Here is a 19,782-nt window from a genome sequence, read left to right as displayed (position 1 = left end):
TAGCTAAGGGTATCCTGAATTTTTTCAACTTTGTTTCTGTGGACTATAACCTAAGGCCTGTTGGCAGCCGCCGATTGCGTGTCAATTGCGTGATGGTGCCATTTAGATAATCGTGCTTCCAGCAAAGGTAAGTACTGGAAATGTAGGCCGGGGTTTTTTTCAAGGCCTACATTTCTGGCGCCTACCTTTGACTTTATGGCACCTACCTAGGCACTTTATGGCGTCCAGCGCCACTTCCGGTGTTAGCCACACCTACAGTGGCGTTGGTTGCTATAAAGCGCCTATAAGGGCGTGATTCATAAGAGACCACTTTTAATGCTATCAAGAGGTCTCCAATTGTTTAGACCCTACCTGACGACGTTTTCCTTTTCTGTTGGCTTTGTTGCTCCTCCCACTTTCCTTTTGTATCATTATCTAATATAATAAAACGCTAGGCCGCGCATGCGCACTCCCATCTGCGTGCGCCGGTTTTCTGTGAACTGTAGGGCACCGCAGATAGGAGTGCGCATGCCGCGAAGCTCTCTCTCTCCCTCCCCCCGAGGTGGATGTCGGCCGCCGCGGCTGTCGGCGGCCCGAGGCGGATGTCGGCCGCCCGAAGCTCGCTCTCTCTCTTCCTCCCCCCCCCCCCCCGAGGCGGATGTCGACTGCGGCGGCCCGAGTCGGATGTCGGCCACGGCGGCCTGAGTCAGATGTCGGCCGCGGCGGCTGTCGGCGGCTGCAGGCCGCGGCAGCCAAACCCGGAAAGCATTTTAACATAAGTAGGGCATGGAGTTCAGGAGGAAGGCATGGGGGGAGGAAAATACTGCACAGGGAAGTGGGGTGGGAGGTAAATGCTGCAACACACGGAAATGGAGGGGCAGAAAAGGGGTTGATGGACAGGGGAAGAGGTGCTGATGAACAGGGAGGGGGGCAGAAAAATGAAGACAGGCCTACTGCTGGACAGGGGGAGCAGGAAGGAGGTGATGATGGACAGGGGGAGGTAAAACAAAGGGAGAAGGGCTTCTGCTGGATAAGGTGAGCAGTGATGGGGTGGTGGAGGACACAGGGGAGGTAAAAGGAAGGGAGAATGGACAGGGGGGAGCAGGCAAGGGGTGGTAGTGGACAGCCAAGGAAAAAAAAAAAAAAGACAGACAGAAATACAGAAAGCGGCTATGGAGAGAGATAAAAAAATAAAGACAGACACACACACATATATTTTAGCACCCGTTAATGTAATGGACTATAAGACTAGTATTGTATAATTGATGTCCTGTTTATGCCTTTGTATATTAAAATATGTTGTTCGTCTTCCCGTTTAAAAAAAAAAAAAATTGTACATCGCTTAGAAACTTTGATAAGCGATCAAATCAAATGTTAAATAAATTTGAAATTTGATTCCAGCACTGTGTTCTTAGGCGCCGGTAGGTATCTTGAAAATCATTTTAAAAATCTTTTAAACAGCGTTTCTCAATTAACTTAGGTACCTAAGTTTCAGGGCTTAAAAAGGTGGGCAAGTGGCAAGGAGAACCACATAGGCGCACTGGCATTTTGATGTTAAAATGTGAAAAGAACAATGCTTGCATGTATTGAACACCTGAATACGCTCACGGAAAGGGAGCTACTGTCCATTCAATCAACTTCTGTCTATGTTCACAATTCAGTCACCTTAAAAAAAAAATATCATATATTCACCTGCTTTGGGTCCAGAACAAGAATCTGGAAAAGAGATAAGGAAAATGCTGGTTTTAAAGACCACACCGGGAATATTTTTTAATATAGAAATAATTTATTATAACACTCCAACAATATCGATGACTGGCGTCACAACATCATGGTGGAAAAAGACTGACATAACCACCTGCCAAGCACCAACCTAATGCTACGATATGTAAAACGAGCTAGACCATCAATCATGTCATGAAAAGAGTTGGTATAACCCAGCGTCTTACCTTTTAAAAGTGGAAATCAGTGCTTATAAAAGTATACATAAACCGCATGAGGGAATTTTGTAAATAATAGTGAAGGAGAGTTTGCAGGAGATGGGTAAAACAGTACGACTGCCACTGATTTAAAGGTGACTAAATAGAAACAAAAAAGAAAAAAAAAAGAGAAGAAAGAAAAGGAAAATAATGTGGTAGGTTAGTCCAATAAAAGAAAGGAAAAACAAACATGTTTTGAGAAGCACCTGGAGGCAAATCTACTTTCCACAGAAGAAAGTGGCATGAAGAGGTTCAGAGTAGAGAATGACACGATGACAAAATTCATCACCGTTCCCGTCCCCGCGAATAACTGCGGGAAATAATCCCATGTCGTTTTCTATTGTCTATTTCAACCTCAGTCCTTCTACACCAGTATTCTTCAAAGCAAAGCTTGCGGGTCAGTGGTTGTGGCCATTCATACTCTGATTCTTATGTGAGCCAAGGATAATGAAGCCATTGTGACATCACTGATGTGATTGGCTCTTAGGCACTGGTGGAATGAGGCATTATGACATCACAATATCTGCTCTGGATACCAGAGACTGTCATTCTGTAGTGTCTATCTCAATCTCAATCCTTCTACACCAGCATTCTTCAAAGCAAAGCTTGCGGGTCAGTGGTTGTGGCCATTCATACTCTGATTCTTCCCTCTCTCTTTAAAGAATGACATGAAGATGGTTTCCCGCGGTTATCCGCGGGGACGGGAACGGTGATGAATTTTGTCACCGTGTCATTCAGAGGGATGTGTATGTGTTGGGGGGAGGGGGGGCAGCCAATATTTGAGAAGTGATGCTGAAAAACAACATAAATGTGAAATTACATAATTTTTTTCCACATTTATTAGGGGTCTTTTTACTAAGGCGCGCACTAACCGATTTAGCACGCCTTAACGTTTAGCCTGCGCTAAATCGGTTAGCGCACCTTTGTAAAAGGACCCCTTATTTTAAAATTTCTATCTTGCTTATCAACTAAGCGGGTAACAGGTAATACATATGTAAAAGTAGCAAACATTGCCTATCAATTAATACATCCTCAAATAAAAACCTCAAGGGAAAGCAATCATCTTCAACTCTATATAGGGATACTTTGTTAGCTACCTGCATTTAGATGCTCAAGAAAGGAATGTCATCTATGACAGTTTTGAGAGAGGCAAAGTCTCAGCAAAACTCAGCGTCATCTGTAGGGTCCTGGTACATCCAAGTTAGCAAATGCGTTGGGTAATCTGAGACAGACCAGGTGGTGTTTCAAAGAGGAGAAATTGAAGCTAAAATGTAATACTTGTGCTGCCATCTACTGGTTACCTTGAACAATTACAGCTTAGGGCCGTTTGACCTCAAATTTAGTCTTCCATAGTGTTTTCGATACATGCCTTTGCTAAGTTTAGCTGATCAGTATATACCAGGGGTAGGCAATTCCGGTCCTTGAGAGCCACAGACAGGTCAGGCTTTCAGGATATCTGCAATAAATATGCACGAGATAGATTTACATCTCAAGGAGGCAGTGCATGCAAATTTATCTCATGCATATTCATTGTGGATATCCTGAAAACCTGACCTGCCTGTGGCTCTCGAGGACCGGAATTGCCTACCTCTGGTATATACCGATTAACAAGTGCTTTACTGTGTTAAAAAATATTTTTTGTTTAACAGCTTTTTCACAGTCTATTTATGTGTCAACTGTTAGTATTTGAATCACAAACATGAGAACTTGTGAACCATTTTGAGAATTTGATTACTGCTGGATAGAAACAACCTGTCCTGCTTTCTGTTGCTTTTTATCTATATTTGCATCGTATGCCAGTTTAAAATTGTGCAACAAAAAAAACGGACTTCAGTCAAATGCCCAGTCTATGGAGAGTGATCAAAATTGTATATTAATTGCTCAGAGACATGAAACTCTGTAGGGAAGGATAAAAACCTCCCTTGTTGTAAGAGTTGGATCTTTTCCAGATAAGCCCCGCCAAAAAGTTAACCCCTACCACCCAAAAAAAAATTATAAAAAAGAGGTGCGATCTGTAGAAAGTAAAGTGGGGGGGGGGGTTCCCCCCCGGGCTCCCCCCATCGACAGTTTATCCTATTTTTTTATAATGTTAAGTTTCATATCCTCTTTTTTATAATCTTTTTTGGGTGCTCCAACGGGGGGCATGGGGGGAGGAACCTCCCCACTTTACTTTATACACATCGCGCCGCGTTGTGGGGCCATTGTGCTGAGAACTTCACTGGTTAAGGTTGCGTGCGCTGGCAAAAGGTGGCGGGGCTTAACTTTTGGCGTGTCCACTTTTTCCATTAGTGGCGGGGCTTATCTGAAAAAGATCCTAAGAGTTCACCTTCCAGTCATTGCAACTGCTTTAAACAATGATCACGCTCCAAGCCATGGTCAATTTAATGAATTAGTTTCAAAGTCCTTCTAAACATTCAATAATAGAGAGTGATATCTTCTCTTCTTATAACAAAAAATGTAATACTTTCACTTATCTTGTGAATAAAGTTCAAGGGGTCCCAACGTGGCCCCGTTTCGATTTCTGCTTCAGGAGACCCGATTGTGAATGTTGTAACAATCCCTCGAAGCTGTTAATAACTGTTCTATTAACTTGGTGATGTGCAAACACACCTGAAAATAAAGAAATTCCGAAGTCAAGTGTGGGTAGAAGTTCCATACTCGCACTATGGCTCCTATCTTAAAATCATTCATTAGGCTAAAATTGTGAGCATGAGAGCCAGGTTTCTCAAAAGCTTTTCATTATCATTCCCTCCTGAAGTACAAGGAATTTAAGAAGAAGAAAAAAATAAAATAAAATCCTTGGTTGACTTCACCGTGTAGTTTTGCTGATGACAATCTTGGTTTTATCGTCTGCAGGTCTGGCAAATTCCCGATAATGGACTCACCCACTCTCTAACAGAGCCTGTGGTGGTCTTGGAGGGCCACTCAAAGAGAGTTGGCATCGTGACGTGGCATCCAACAGCCCGCAACGTGCTGCTCAGCGCAGGTATGGTCTGGTCTACTTTTAAACGTCAGATCTGTCGCAGGAGGGCTTCTGCTCCAGTCACTGGCATAAAAACCTCCCCGTCATTCCATTCATTATTTAATCATTTTTCAATTTAAATAATCTACCTATTTTTCTCTCCTTCCCTTATATGTAACAAAACACTTCAGACTGTTATAAACAGCTTTCCATAGATTTTCAAAGTTATGTGGTCGAAGAAAAACTTTGAAAATCTATGGGAAGCTGTTTATAACAGTCTTGAAGTGTTTTAAGGGAAAGAAAGAAAAATTGGTACATTATTTAATCATTTTTAAATTTAAGGGGGTCTTTTACTAAGGGGCGCTAGCCGATTTACCATGCACTAAATATTAGCGTACACGAAATGCTAATGCGCCCATTATATTCTATGGACGCATTAGCATTTAGCGTGATTTGGTAAAAGACCCCCTAAATTATGAATACGAATAATGGGGAGGTTTTTATGCCTATGATGGATGCCCTGAAGCAGAATTTTGAAGCTCGGTCTTCATAAATAAGAGAGACATACTCTTCAGTAACGTGAGGATTTTTCTTTCATTCTTAACTCCCATATTGCGATTAGATCTGAGTGTGTTATTTCAAGGTAAGCAGGAGATGAATAATGCAATACTTTATTAACAAATATATACTGGAATCTGGGTCCAGGTTCCAGTGTAGATTTGTTAATAAAGTATTCTGTTGTTAATCTCCTGGTTCTGAATTCTAGTTCCATTTTGTGTGCTTGTGAACGCTCCCGTTTTGTGTTGTGGAACCTCGGTCCTTTGCTTCTGACTTTGTGCTAGCTGCCGGTGCTGTATGCCCTCTCAGCGGCATTTGCGGACTGTTATTTCAGGTTAAGACCCTTTTTTGTGACATTTTTTATGTAGCCCATTTCCAGGTTGGAAGTTGCCCTCTTAAGTGGATATCATCTAATGTGACCATTTATTTTTTTTCCTCGGGATGGGACAGGACACCCCTCAGATCCTGGATCCCCCCCCCCCCCCCCCGGTATGTTTCTTAATCCTGGTGGCTGCCTCCAGTCCTGATGTTATCAGAGAGCGGCGCACAAGAACTGATGTTATCAGTGAGCGGCGCGGGACCAGGCAAACGCGCTGCTCTGCCGCTGCCGGAAGACATCGGGACAAGAGGCAGCCGCCGGGATTAAAAAAAGGTACCGGGGGGATGGGGGGCTGTATTCACTATGGTACAATACTTGTTTCTTCAATGGGCCCCTGATAATGGGACATTTTGGCGTCCTGAAGCTGTGCTTTGGGACAACGGGACAGGCTAACTAAAAACGGGATGGTCCTGTTCAAAACGGGACATATGGTCACATTAACGATATCTCTAAGTAGTAGTATGCTTTCCAGTAATGGACGGTGGACAGTTCTTTAGTGCTTTTTAAAGATGGAAGCTCGGGGATTGTTATCTTATTTTTACTATGTTTTTTTTTGTGTGTGTGTGTTGTGGGGTGGGGTTGTATTCGTCATGCTTTGTGAAGTTTTTGACTAGCGTATGTTATCAAATCAAACAAAAAAAAAAATACAGATCTCTTCTGAAACTGTTACAAATGTAAAACAGTATGGTAGGAAAGTAATCGACCTTGACTTTGTATAAAATTATTTCTGGAAGGTAGAGGAAGTTGGAGAGATGAGTGATAGCCCAGGCCTCACTGAGAGAGGCTGTAAAACATGTTTGAACAGCTATCCAGAAGAGCTTTCTTGCCCCTGGAAAATGGCCAGCCTTGAGGTAGTTTCAAGTTTATTTTAATTTGATTAATCGCTTATTTAGATTTACTAAGCGAAATACTTTAATAAAAAAATATAAACATATATTTAGACATACCATTTAAAAATGAGGGGTTAGACCAACAGACTTACAGACTAATCAATGCACAAGGTAAGAAGGGACAGAACTACAATTCAATGCTTTAAAGTATAGAGGGGATCTCTTGAACTAGTTCCTTGATAAATGACGTTCTAATTGCCATGTGATTTCTTGGCTTACTCTGCCATCTGTTTGATTTATATTAAATGGTCCAGTCTTTGGTTACAGATCTCTTAAGCAGGGTATCCAGGAGCTGGTTTCAGCAATATAATAATTATTTTCATACTCAGGGTGTGATAATTCAATTATCATCTGGAATGTTGGAACTGGGGATGCCCTCCTAAACCTGGATGACATGCACTACGACATGATTTACAACGTCTGCTGGAATCGCAACGGCAGCCTCATCTGCACGGCCTCGAAAGACAAGAAAGTGCGCGTGATCGATCCCAGGAAACAGGAAATTACAGCTGTGAGTACCACGTACCCCGTTACTTCCCAGTGTGCCCTCCTGCCTCGTCAATACAGCAGAAAATACCTAAAATTGGATTTTGATTTCCTGTAATACATTGTAAGTTAATATGTATTGTTTTGTTTTGTATTATTTCCCAGAAATTGTAATTTTAATTTGTTCATCGCTTTGAAATACGATTAAGCGATTAATCAAAACAACTATTAAACTTGAAACTTGATGGCGGCGCTTAAGAGGCACCAGGAGTTCGTTGGCCCTATTTCTCCAATGTGGCGCTTATCTACCGTGTTGAGAATCGGGGCATTTGTATCTGCCCTATAATGAGGCCAACTCATCCTGCCGCCCGGACAGCCTTCCTACTTAAGTTACCTGTACTGCGATCCTTCCCTGGCATCTCTCCTTACATTCCCTCCCCCTCAGCAGGGATCTCCCCTCTTACTTCCCCCCCATCCCCCCTCCCTGATTCTACCTTTAATTGTTCCAAAGGTTAGCAATTCACACACGTTGCCCATCTGAGGTCGGCTTGACGTAGGGCTACCAGATTTTCCCGAAGGAAAATCCGGACCCATGACCACGCCCCCAGAACCACCTAGTTACGTCTATGCCCCTTAACCTGTTCGTGCCGCATTCATTCCACACATTCGCAGTTGCCGTCCAGTCCAACCCATACCCATCACGCAACGGTTCTGCCCCGCCATGCCCCCCGCTGACTGCTCTCGTCGAGCAGGACATCCACGCATGTGCGGATGTGACACAATAATGTAAAAGATGCAGGCGTTGTTTATTAATAAATGCAGTGACGTATACAACCTTATAGCCAACCAAGGGACCCGACACGGTCCGTGTTTCGGATAACACGCCTTCCTCAGGGGTCCATGGTGGTTAACGTATAAAGCAAACTGCATAAAAGATAACAAACACACGCCAATCAAGACTTGCTTGACCCCATTTGACCGTGATTGGCGCGTGTTTGTTATCTTTTATGCAGTTTGCTTTATACCTTAACCACCATGGACCCCTGAGGAAGGCGTGTTATCCGAAACACGGACCGTGTCGGGTCCCTTGGTTGGCTATAAGGTTGTATACATCACTGCATTTATTAATAAACTACGCCTGTATCTTGTACATTATCTGCAGTCTGTTCGTTGTTTTCTGCTTGCTGTTGTTTACTGCAGACTATGTTGGATTTTCTTTCTCCCTTTTGTGCACACAATAATGTAATGCATACGTGACATCATTGCATCATATCCGCACATGGGTGGATGCCCTACTGGCCGAAGAAAAGCTTTTCAAAACCCAGACAAAGTGCTGGGTTTTGAAAAGCCGTCTGGACCCCCGGACGTGTCCTCAAAAGGGGGACAAGGGGAAATCCAGACATCTGTTAACCCTAGGGGGGGGGGGAGGATTATACAGAACTTCTCTGTGGAACTATTCAGCTTGCAAAATGTATTCTGAATTGAAATAAATTTGGGGGCATTTGTGGCTTTTTGCTATCATGTTAGGGTGACTTGGGTAGTGCTTTGTAGTCTCGTTTTCTCAATAATGCACTTTAAAAAAAACCTCTGTTTTCACCTGCTGTTTGGTTTAGGAGAAAGAGCGAGCGCATGAGGGTGCGCGGCCAATGAGAGCCATCTTCCTTTCAGATGGAAACATTTTCACCACTGGTTTCAGCCGCATGAGTGAACGGCAGCTTGCACTCTGGAATCCAGTAAGGTTTTGGGCACGTTTTGTAATGTGTTTGACTTTAAATTATATATAATGCTGCCCCCTTCAGGAATGAAAGAGAAGAATGCTTAATGAATATAGTCCTGCCGCCTCCTAGAACAGAGATGCCAAGTTAACTGCTTCCACGCTGGAGATGACCCAGGCACTACAAATCCCACGCTGCCGTGGGATGTCTGTTCCAAAACCAGGACTGGCCATAAAGTCTCCAGCTTGGGGATTGGGTAACTTGAACCGCTCTGCTAGAGCAGGGTTCACAGCTCATTCCTCAGGATACACCTATCCAGTCAGGTTTTCAGAATACCCACCTATGCTGGGGATAATTGCCTACAATGGAGGTAGTGTATATAAATTTATTTAATGAATATTCATTGTAGATATCCTGAAAACCTGAAGATTGGGTAGAGAACCCCTATTCTAGAATGCTATAGCACAGCATTGGCACTTAGAACTCGGGTTCTAGTTCTCATACAGCTGATTTGTGTGTTCCTGAGCAAGTTAGTACAGGAACCACAGGTTCTACCTTTTGGAAGATGTGATAAAGGGGATTTGGGTTCGGCTCCTGCCTTTTCTCAGTAGCTCCAGGAGGGTTTACAATCTGTCTGTACCTGAAGCAATGGAGGGTTAAGGGACTTGCTGAAGTTCACAAGGAGCATCGATGGGATTTGAATCCCACCGTCGTGTGTTCTCAGCTTGCTACTCCTCCACTCCTGCTGGAACGCCCATAGTTTATTCTGCAGGGGCCAGAGAAAATTGAAGCATTGTAGGTGACTGTAGCTTGGAAGATTTAAAGATTTGATGGGATTACTGAAGTATAGAGGGTCACCTCAATACTAATGTGTTTCACAGCTTAAAATAAATTACAGTATTTTTCGCTCCATTAGGCACACTTTTTCTAACCCCAAAAAGGGGGGTGGAAAAGGGGGGGGGGTCTTATGGAGTGAATACACCTCCGCCCCCCCCCCCCCCCGGCATTCTTCTGCTGCTGATCATCGCCGCCCCCCTGCCGCAGCTGGTACTGCTTGTTGCCCTCTTACCCGTTCGCCGCCGCAGGAAAGGAAGAGAAGGGCCGGTGGCATGCAATCGGGCCCACAAGTCTTGCCCTGACGTCAATTCTGACGTCAGATAGATGGTCTGGGCCAGCCAATCCCTGGCCTGGACCTTATCTACGACGTCGGAATTGATGTTGAGGGAAGGCTTATGGGCCCGATTGCATACCGCTTGCCCTTTCTTTTGTGGCGTTGCGGCAGCAGTGGGCTAGCGGGGGACCAGGGAGGAGGAATCAGCGTGGCAGGGAGGAAGGCAGGCAGGCTTTGGTGCGGGAGGAAGGACAAGGCTGGAAGGCAGTGAGGGGGAGAGGGCAAGAACTCAGTATATAGGAAGGAGGGAGGGAGGGAATAGAAATAGACAATTGTTGGGTCTGAGGAAGTAAGGAAGGAAAGAAAGAAAAAAAAAGAAAAAACTATCTAGTGCAACCAAAAATCACCAGACAACAAAGGTAGGATTTCAATTTAGTGATCAAAATCTGTATGCTGCGGTATATTTGTCTATTTTTCTAGAGGGCTGGGGTTCAGAGGCACAATTTGGTGCAGAATATTTTTTCCTTGGTTTTTCCTCCTCTAAATCTAGGATGCGTCTTATGGTCAGGTGCGTCTTAAGGAGCAAAAAAATACGGTAGCTAAATGCAGCTGGTGCAAAGTTGTTGGGTTTTTTTTTGTGACCAAAATTTAAAGGTGACGATAAAGTAGGAAACAAGTAGCCACCAGGTGGCACCAGTTACACCTCACAGCCTTCCTAGATATTTTCATGTCTTAAACTTCTGGAAAGCTACTGTTTTACCTTTTGAAAGTATACCATCATTGTTAGCCTACCATGATCTTTAAGAAAAACCGCTTTGCCTTCCTTTCAGACAGGATCTCCTGTTAACTTGACTACTCGCATGCATTCAGGGGGACACCAAGTCAATATATTGTCCTCATGATAAAAGACCACGCAGCAGGCCTTCGTAGTGCGGATGGAACTTTTTTTTTTTTTTTTTTTTTGTACTTGCTGATGGAACACACAATCTAGTTGTTTCATGTGAACCTTCTGCAAAAATGTACCAGACTTACGAGCCAGTTTTGTGTGTACTAAAATTGAATAAACTCATAAGAACATAAGCAATGCCTCTGCTGGGTCAGACCTGAGGTCCATCGCGCCCAGCAGTCCGCTCACGCGGCGGCCCAACAGGTCCAGGACCTGTGTAGTAAACCTCTATCTATACCCTTCTATCCCCTTTTCCAGCAGGAAATTGTCCAATCCTTTTTTAAACCCCGATACTGTTCCCTGCCCTATAACGTCCTCTGGAAGCGCGTTCCAGGTGTCGACCACACGTTGGGTAAAGAAGAACTTCCTAGCATTCGTTGACTAGGTGTGGGTTTATCACCCCCCTGCCCCGATAATTTTGAAAAGATGTCTCCTGTGCCAGACTTGAGTCTGATACAGAGCAGCTCGTCGATGCGCCTTCATCATCTTTTCACTTGAAGAACTTGCAGGCCATATTTAACTGTATGTCTCGTGACCCCGGGCAAATCACTTAATCCCCTCCATTGCCCCAGGTGCATTAGATAGATTGTGAGCCCGCCGGGACCGATGGGGAGCAATGCATGAGTGCCTGAATAAACTCATGTAAACCGTTCTCAGCTCTCCTGGGAGAACGGTATAGAAAATTGAATGAATAAATAAATAAAATAGTGCAGGCTAGAGTAAAGTTGTCAAGGTGTAACGGGATATAAAGGTGGAATTATCCTTTCCTGTGGGAATGTATTTGAGAAACCGGTTCAACCTTTTTTGATGAATTTTGCCTGCTTGTCTCTACCTAAAATATATTGTTTATAATGTGCTTATATGGAACACACAGTTGGTGTATAACTGGTAACCCTACGTGCGACATCATCGTATCACACTTGCCACATGCGCCGAAGCCCTCCTGATGTGGCTCCGAGCGCGAGGACAGGTTGAGGGGGGCGGGGCCCTACAATTTTACTATTGTAAAATCTGGACCCATGGCCCCTCCCCCTCAACCTGTCCTCGCGCTCGGAGCCACATCAGGAGGGCTTCAATTTGATCTAGACTCACTGTAGTAACCTTTAATAAGTCTTTACAAATCTTCCCAAACAATGTTGCCTGGGTTTGTTTCTGTCATAGGTGAAGAAATGTATTTCGAGTACCTTAATTTCTCTCTCTCTTTACAGAAAAGTATGGACGAGCCAATTGCACTTCATGAAATGGATACAAGCAACGGAGTGCTCTTGCCGTTTTATGATCCAGACACGAGCATTATATATTTGTGTGGAAAGGTAAAAAGATGTACAAATAGCTGGGCACGGGGAGGGGGGAAGGTTTGTAATTTTTTTTAAATAAAATTTGTCGTAATTTAATTTTTTTTAAAAATTTTATAGCCCGCACTTTAAATCCAAAGGATGTATAGAGCAGTGGTTCCCAACCCTCTCCTGGAGGACCACCAGGTCAGTCGGGTTTTCAGGATAGCCCTAATGAATATGCATGAGAGAGATCTGCATATAATGGAGGTGCCAGGCATGCAAATTAATTCCATGCTTATTCATTAGGGCTATCCTGAAAACCAGACTGGCCTGGTGGTCCTCCAGGACAGGGTTGGGAACCACTGGTATAGAGCACGGTGACAGACTTGTAGCGGTAGGGCCACAGTTTCAATCTCTGCTTCGGTTCGAGCCAAAATCGAGCGACGGATTTCAGCTGATCAGAGGTTTCAGTCGGCCTCTAGAATTAGATAATATAACTAGGGCTTTTAATTCTAGGTTTTAACCAATAAACGCTGTTGAGAACATCCTAGTGCAAAGGAAATAAGAGCTTATTGGATAACTCCTTAGAAAACCCCACTTCCAATAGTCCTCTGCCCTTCCCCGTCTCTTTACCCCCTCTTCGTGGATGTCCTGGACTCTTCGGCATGCTTTTGTGCCATTCCCACACTGACGATGACTCAGCTGCACAAATATGTCTGACCAAAAAAAAGGTAGCTGTGCCACTGAAACATTTGCATACATATACAGGTTTGGACAAGTTCCTGGAGGAAAAGTCCACAAACTGCTGTTGAGACAGACATGGGAAAAGCCACTGCTTGCCCTGGATCAGTGGCATGGAATGCTGCTACTATTTGGGTTTTTGCCAGGTACTTGTGACTTGGATTGGCCACCATGAAACTGGGCTAGATGGACCATTGTAAGGCTATTATGTTCTTATATGAGCCGGATACAGGACAATCAAGCCATTGTGACATCACTGCTGAGGCTGGCTCTTAGGCATTGGTGGAATGAGGCATTATGACATCACAATCTCAGCCCTGGAATCTGCCACTTTTTGAGGTTTTGCCAGGTACTTGGGACTTGGATTGGCCTCTGTGAAGATGGGCTAGATGGACATTGGCCTGACCCAGTAAGGCTATTATGTTCTTATATGAGCCAAGCACAGGACAATCAAGCCATTGTGACATCACTGCTGAGCCTGGCTCTTAGGCATTGGTGGAATGAGGCATTATGACATCACAATCTCAGCCCTGGAATCTGCCACTTTTTGAGGTTTTGCCAGGTACTTGGGACTTGGATTGGCCTCTGTGAAGATGGGATACCATTGGCCTGAACCAATAAGGCTATTCTTATGATCTTACTTAGGGGATTCTTTGCAAGCAAACACCAATCTAGCTGGAAAACAGCTAAGAATAGAAGCCCTAAAAATATCATGCGCGGCAGACAGAAGATGACAACATTGATGAGAGCAATCCATCTGTGCACATTGCTCTTGTCAATGGTGTCGTCTCCGTAAACATTCTGTAGCCTTCTGTGGATGTCGGAGAGCCTGTACCTTTCCTTCGTCAAGAACTCAATACCGCTATACTGTTTCTTTATTCACCTACAATGAAGAAAAAGATTCTGAACCACCTGTATAGAGGAAGAGTTACTCTACCATCATGCACAATTTGAACGACCTATGTCGGTTAATGAAAAAGTTACGCCCGCTTTTGCATTACTTTTGGTACAGCCCTTGTAGATTTGATGAAGTTAGTCCTCCTTAAATGTGTAAATAAATTAGGGTTCTTTTTAGTCTAGTGTAAGGCTCAGCTTTTACCTAACCTGTTGTCTAGAGCATCTGTTCCAGTAACAAGAGAGGGCAATTCAAAGTGCATGCAAAACAGAACCGCTTGTGGAAATATTAGTTCTCTGATCTGTAACTACTGTGTTTCCCTGAAAATAAGCCCTACCCCCGAAAATAAGCCCCGCCCGTCTGCCCACCCGCCGCTGACCCTTCCATCTCTCCCCTGCCAACTGTGAGACCAAAATACCTTGTAACAAATGGCAACGTCGGCAGCAATCTAGACAGACTGCTTCGGGCCTTCTCTCGCCGGAGGTTCCATGTGCCGCATTGCTGATGACATCATCAGTGATGCGGCAGAGGAATGCCCGGGCAGGAGAAGACCTCTGAAGCAGCCTGTCTAGATTGCTGCCAATGTTGTCGTTTGTTACAAGGTATTTTGGTCTTGTAGTTAGCAGGGAAGAGATGGAAGGGTCGGAGGGGGGATGGGATGGATTGGTAGAAGCTGCAAGGGTTCTGCTGCACAAGGGATGGGAGGGAGGGATAGAAAGATGCACATGTGGGGGAGAGAAAGGAAATAGGAAGAATTGGGGTAGAGGAGAGGAAGGGAGAGATTGGATCATTGTACATGGAAAAAAAATAAGATCTACCCGAAAACAAGACCTAGTTCCTTTTTTGGATTAATATAAGACAGTGTCTTATTTTGGGGGAAACACGGTAGATTATTTTTTGCTTTATTGACATATATTGAAAGAGGCTTTCTTTAGTGTATTAAAATATAATTAACTTCCCTTGATCTCTTGTTTGAAAAAGAAACATATACAGGTTCGTGGCAATGGAGGGTGACATGGCTTGCCCAAGATCACCAGGAAAATTAGAAACATAGAAACACGACGGCAGACAAAGGCCAAATGGCCCATCCAGTCTGTCCATTAGTGGGAGAAGCGGGATATGAACCCTGGCTCCCTAAGGCCCGTATTCTATAAACGACGCCATAAGTTTGGCACTGGTAAGCATCCTACCGGTGCCTAACTTAAGCGGCAATGCCATTTAAAGCCCTCCTTAAAATAGTTTAAAGCAAGAAATGTAGGCTCTTACAGGCGCCTAGATCACGTTTATGTCAGTGGCTAAGGACGCCTAAAGTTGAAGTGTAGGCATGGCTAACGCCAGAAATTACCTTAGGTGCTGCTGTAGACGTAATTCATTGGTGCCAGAAATGTAGGCCTCGAGAACCCTGGTCTAAATTTCCAGCATCTATGCTTGAAGTAGCCGCAGTGCCACAAATGGCGCCGTTGCATGATTGGCACTTGATCGACGGCCACCGACTCCGGCGCAGTTTTGTAGAATCCGGCCCTATGCCGCGCCAACACTCTAAACTGTATTTTTGTTTCCTGCCGCACAGGGTGATAGCAGTATTCGCTATTTTGAGATAACGGATGAATCTCCGTACGTCCATTACCTTAACACGTTCAGCAGCAAGGAGCCGCAAAGGGGGATGGGATTCATGCCAAAGAGGGGCCTCGACGTGAACAAATGCGAGATCTCTAGGTAAGAGGGACACGTTGGGCAAAAGGTAGCCTTTAATTATTGCAAATGGGAATAACTGACTGACTGGGGAAGCGGACAGTGTGGAAAGAGGAGCCACATTTGACTTCTCCAGTAGGTCAGTGAAGATTGGAAGAGGGAGGGGGGAGGGGAGTGTCCATCGTTGTTAACAGCGATATATCTTTAAAGTGATCGATGAAGACTGTGGGCTGTGCAGGAAGTTTTTGTTAATGGATATCAGAAAAGACGGTGGTGTGAAACGATGTTCCCTCGAAGGACCAAGTTTTATTTTCGTGAGCAAATATTTTCCCGTTATGTTACCCTGATGATATTATACACACTGTACATTACAAATTAAGAATTACAAATATCAATTTTAAAAATGGGAAATAAGATAATGATAGGAGGTTTGCGCCAGAAGACGTATGAGGAGAGACTGGAAGCCCTGAATATGTATACCCTAGAGGAAAGGAGAGACAGGGGAGATATGATTCAGACGTTCAAATACTTGAAGGGTATTAACGTAGAACAAAATCTTTTCCAGAGAAAGGAAAATGGTAAAACCAGAGGACATAATTAGAGGTTGAGGGGTGGTAGATTCAGGGGCAATGTTAGGAAATTCTACTTTACGGAGAGGGTGGTGGATGCCTGGAATGCGCTCCCGAGAGAGGTGGTGGAGAGTAAAACTGTGACTGAGTTCAAAGAAGTGTGGGATGAACACAGAGGATTTAGAATCAGAAAATAATATTAAAGATTGAACTAGGCCAGTTACTGGGCAGACTTGAACGGTCTGTGTCTGTGTATGGCCGTTTGGAGGAGGATGGGCAGGGGAGGGCTTCAATGGCTGGGAGGGTGTAGATGGGCTGGAGTAAGTCTTAACAGAGATTTCGGCAGTTGGAACCCAAGCACAGTACCGGGTAAAGCTTTGGACTCTTGCCCAGAAATAGCTAAAAAGAAAAAATTAAAAAATTTAAATCGAATCAGGTTGGGCAGATTGGATGGACCATTCGGGTCTTTATCTGCCGTCATCTACTATGTTACTATTGAAAGGACTTAAAGCATTGCTCAGTTAGCTCTCGGAGGCCAACACTAGATAATGACACGGGGAAAAAAATCTGTCCCCGTCACTGAACCACTGTCCCCTTCACCGCCTCATCCCTGCATCATCCACCCTTCCCTTTCGCCACCTCACCGCCCTTCAGCAGCCGAGAATCTCCCTCCCTCCCCCTTACCTTCGCGGCGCGTTAGTAAAGAAACTTAAGGGAGGGAAGGTGCATGGTCACCGATCGCGCGAACGTGGCCCCCTCCCTACCTACGGCCAAATCTATCTCCCTTCCTCCCCTTTACCTTTGCGGCGCTTTAGAAAAGAAACTTACTGAAGCCGGCGAAGCCTGCCTGTGCCTGCAGTCGCGTGTGTGTGGGCAGAAGCTTCTTTGATGCAACCGGAAATTGTGTCAGGAGAAGCTTCCACCCACACACACGCGACTGCAGGTACAGGCAGGCTTCGCCGGCTTCAGGAAGTTTCTTTTCTAAAGCACCGCAAAGGTAAGGGGGAGGGAGGGAGATAGATTTGGCCGTAGGTAGGGAAGGGGGCCGCGCGCGATTGGTGACTGCGCGCCTTCCCTCCCTTAACTGTGGGGACAAGGCCATTCACCACTCTATGGGGCGGTGGATGGCCTTGTCCCTGTGCCCGCAGTGAGCACTTTTTCCCTCCCACCTTTTTGGTGGGTTACCCGCGGCTAGCCGTGGGTAACTGCCACCAAGTCATTCTCCAGCCAACACCTCCTTCCCCAGGTCAAAAGTAAGCTGTTATGACCTGAGAAAGGAGGTTTTGGTATCTGACAGTTGGTCAAAAATGTATTAACATTAGTCCAATGACAAGATATCATCTTAATTCTATTTTCTATTTAGTAACCATTATAAACACAGGTACCACGCTACTTTATTCTGAATTAAAAATAAAATTCTTTTTTCTATCTTTTTCTGGTCATTTACTCCTCTGGTCTCTGCTTTTCTCCATCTAAAGTCTCTTGCCAGGATTTTTCTCTCCTTTCCCTTTTGGTTTTCTTCAATTTATTTTTCTACCTCTGTGTCCAGATTTAATTTATTCTTACTGTCTAGTCAAGTTCCCTCTTTTTTACGGTCTATCGGCTGCTTTCCATCTCTTTCCCTCATCCTAGCTCTCCTATTTCCAGTCGTTCATTAATTCTGCTCACTCCCCCTTCAATCCAGTTTCCCCCCCTCCCCTTTCACTTCCCCCTTCCATCATATCCCTCCTCTTTTCCATTCAGGCTTCTGTTTTCCTCCTTCTACACAGCTTATTCCCCGTCTCCTTTCCATCCAGCATTTCCCCTCTCTTTTCCCTCCCATCAGTATTTCCCTCCTCTTTGTATCTCCCCCCTTCCATATAATGTCTACCTCCTTTCCACCCTCTCCCTCACCTCTTGTCTTCTCCTGTACCATCATCTCCCTATTCTCTTTACCTCTTTACTCCCAACATCTGCCCTCTTTCTCTTTTGTTCTATCTAGAATCTGTCTTCCCACTTCGGTACAAAATCCTCCCCCTTTCTCCCCCACCCCAAACCATTTCCACCAGCTTCTGTCCTCTCTTCTCCCACCCCGCTTCCACCAGTGTCTACCCACATGCTCTCCTCCCCTACCACCTTTTCCACCAGTATTTGCCCTCCCCTCTCCCACCCACCCTATGTCTACCAGCTTATGCCCTTCTCTCCTCCCCATCCTACCTTCAAACCATTTTCAATAGCTTCAGCTCCCTCTCTCTCCCCTACCCCACATCCACCAGCTTTTACCCCTATTATTCCCACTGCTGCTGCTGTCCCCAAAAAACCCAACTGCGGTACCTTCCCGTACATATCCGTGGCTTCCAGTTCTGCTCTGGAAGAAGTGATGTTGGAGAGGGCAGGCCGGCAGCCGCAGGTATGTATGGGAAGATCCCGCTGCTGGTCTGTTCAGTTTGCCACTGCTGCTGCTTTTGCTGCTTGGGGAAAGTGGCAGAATCAACAGACGGTGTTGGTCCCGCCCCTATCGGCTGAATGGCTGTGCAGCCTCCTGCTACAGAGGTATCAAAGTCCCTCCTTGAGGGCCGCAATCCAGTCGGGTTTTCTGGATTTCGCCAATGAATATGCATGAGATCTATTTGCATGCACTGCTTTCATTGTATGCTAAGAGATCTCATGCATATTTATTGGGGAAATCCTGAAAATCCGACTGGATTGTGGCCCTTGAGGAGGGAATTTGACACCCCTGTGTTACAAGGTACGCAGCCATGCACCTTAGAGGGAACATTGGTGTGAAAGAGAGTTTTTGACAGAAAGATATTTCCAGGTAAAACGAATGGGAATGGTTCAGCACGATCCCAGTTTGTATGGGAGTGCCACAAGGATTGGCATTATCTACGTTAACTATTTAATTTATATATGGCATCTTAAGGACCTGGCCTTCATTTTTGGTTTGTAACTCACTAATAGGGAGTCCTGATGCAGGCGGTTTAGCCGAAACACGGTCCTTGTCGAGTCTAAAACTTGCCAGATGGTTTTAGGTATGACTCCGTGATTGACGGGGTGGTTTTATGCATGTTCTTTACCATTGGCTGCTATTAAAGTGTGATATGAAGACCAGACTCGCTCTGCTCTGTTCCACTGGACCTCTGGGTTTGAAAACGTACAGGTTGTCTACTGAATGGTTTGCAATAATTTTTGCCTGTTAGGCCAGGAGGTGATGGTGTCAAACAAAGGAATAAGAGTAAATTGTTGCTAAATATAGCAAAATCAGAGGTTTTGGTGATAACCAGAAATGGTGAAATACCAAAGGCATTAACATTAGAAATATCATCCAAATTGGTAACGGCTACGTGTGCAATTAGAAATTTAGAATGAGAGGGGGGACATGATCGAGACGTTCAAGTATCTTACGGGCCGCATCGAGGCGGAGGAAGATATCTTCTTTTTCAAGGGTCCCACGACAACAAGAGGGCATCCGTTGAAAATCAGGGGCGGGAAACTACGAGGTGACACCAGGAAGTTCTTTTTCACCGAAAGAGTGGTTGATCGCTGGAATAGTCTTCCACTACAGGTGATTGAGGCCAGCAGCGTGCCTGATTTTAAGGCCAAATGGGATCGGCACATGGGATC

The 19,782-nt window shown here is 44.9% G+C and overlaps 1 protein-coding gene across 1 annotated transcript in view; it reads left to right on the top strand.

The window, feature by feature from the left end:
* CORO1C (coronin 1C) overlaps window positions 1–19,782 on the top strand; it is a 211,386-nt gene that overhangs the window by 180,803 nt on the left and 10,801 nt on the right. The window contains 5 exon segments of the mRNA XM_033957141.1: window positions 4,815–4,944; window positions 7,077–7,258; window positions 8,847–8,966; window positions 12,214–12,318; window positions 15,489–15,634. Coding sequence (XP_033813032.1) covers window positions 4,815–4,944; window positions 7,077–7,258; window positions 8,847–8,966; window positions 12,214–12,318; window positions 15,489–15,634 — 683 coding nt within the window.

This window comes from Geotrypetes seraphini, chromosome 8 (assembly GCF_902459505.1).
Source record: "Geotrypetes seraphini chromosome 8, aGeoSer1.1, whole genome shotgun sequence".
In the NCBI taxonomy this organism is placed as follows: Eukaryota; Metazoa; Chordata; class Amphibia; order Gymnophiona; family Dermophiidae; genus Geotrypetes; species Geotrypetes seraphini.
This window is presented reverse-complemented; position numbering and strand designations above follow the sequence as displayed.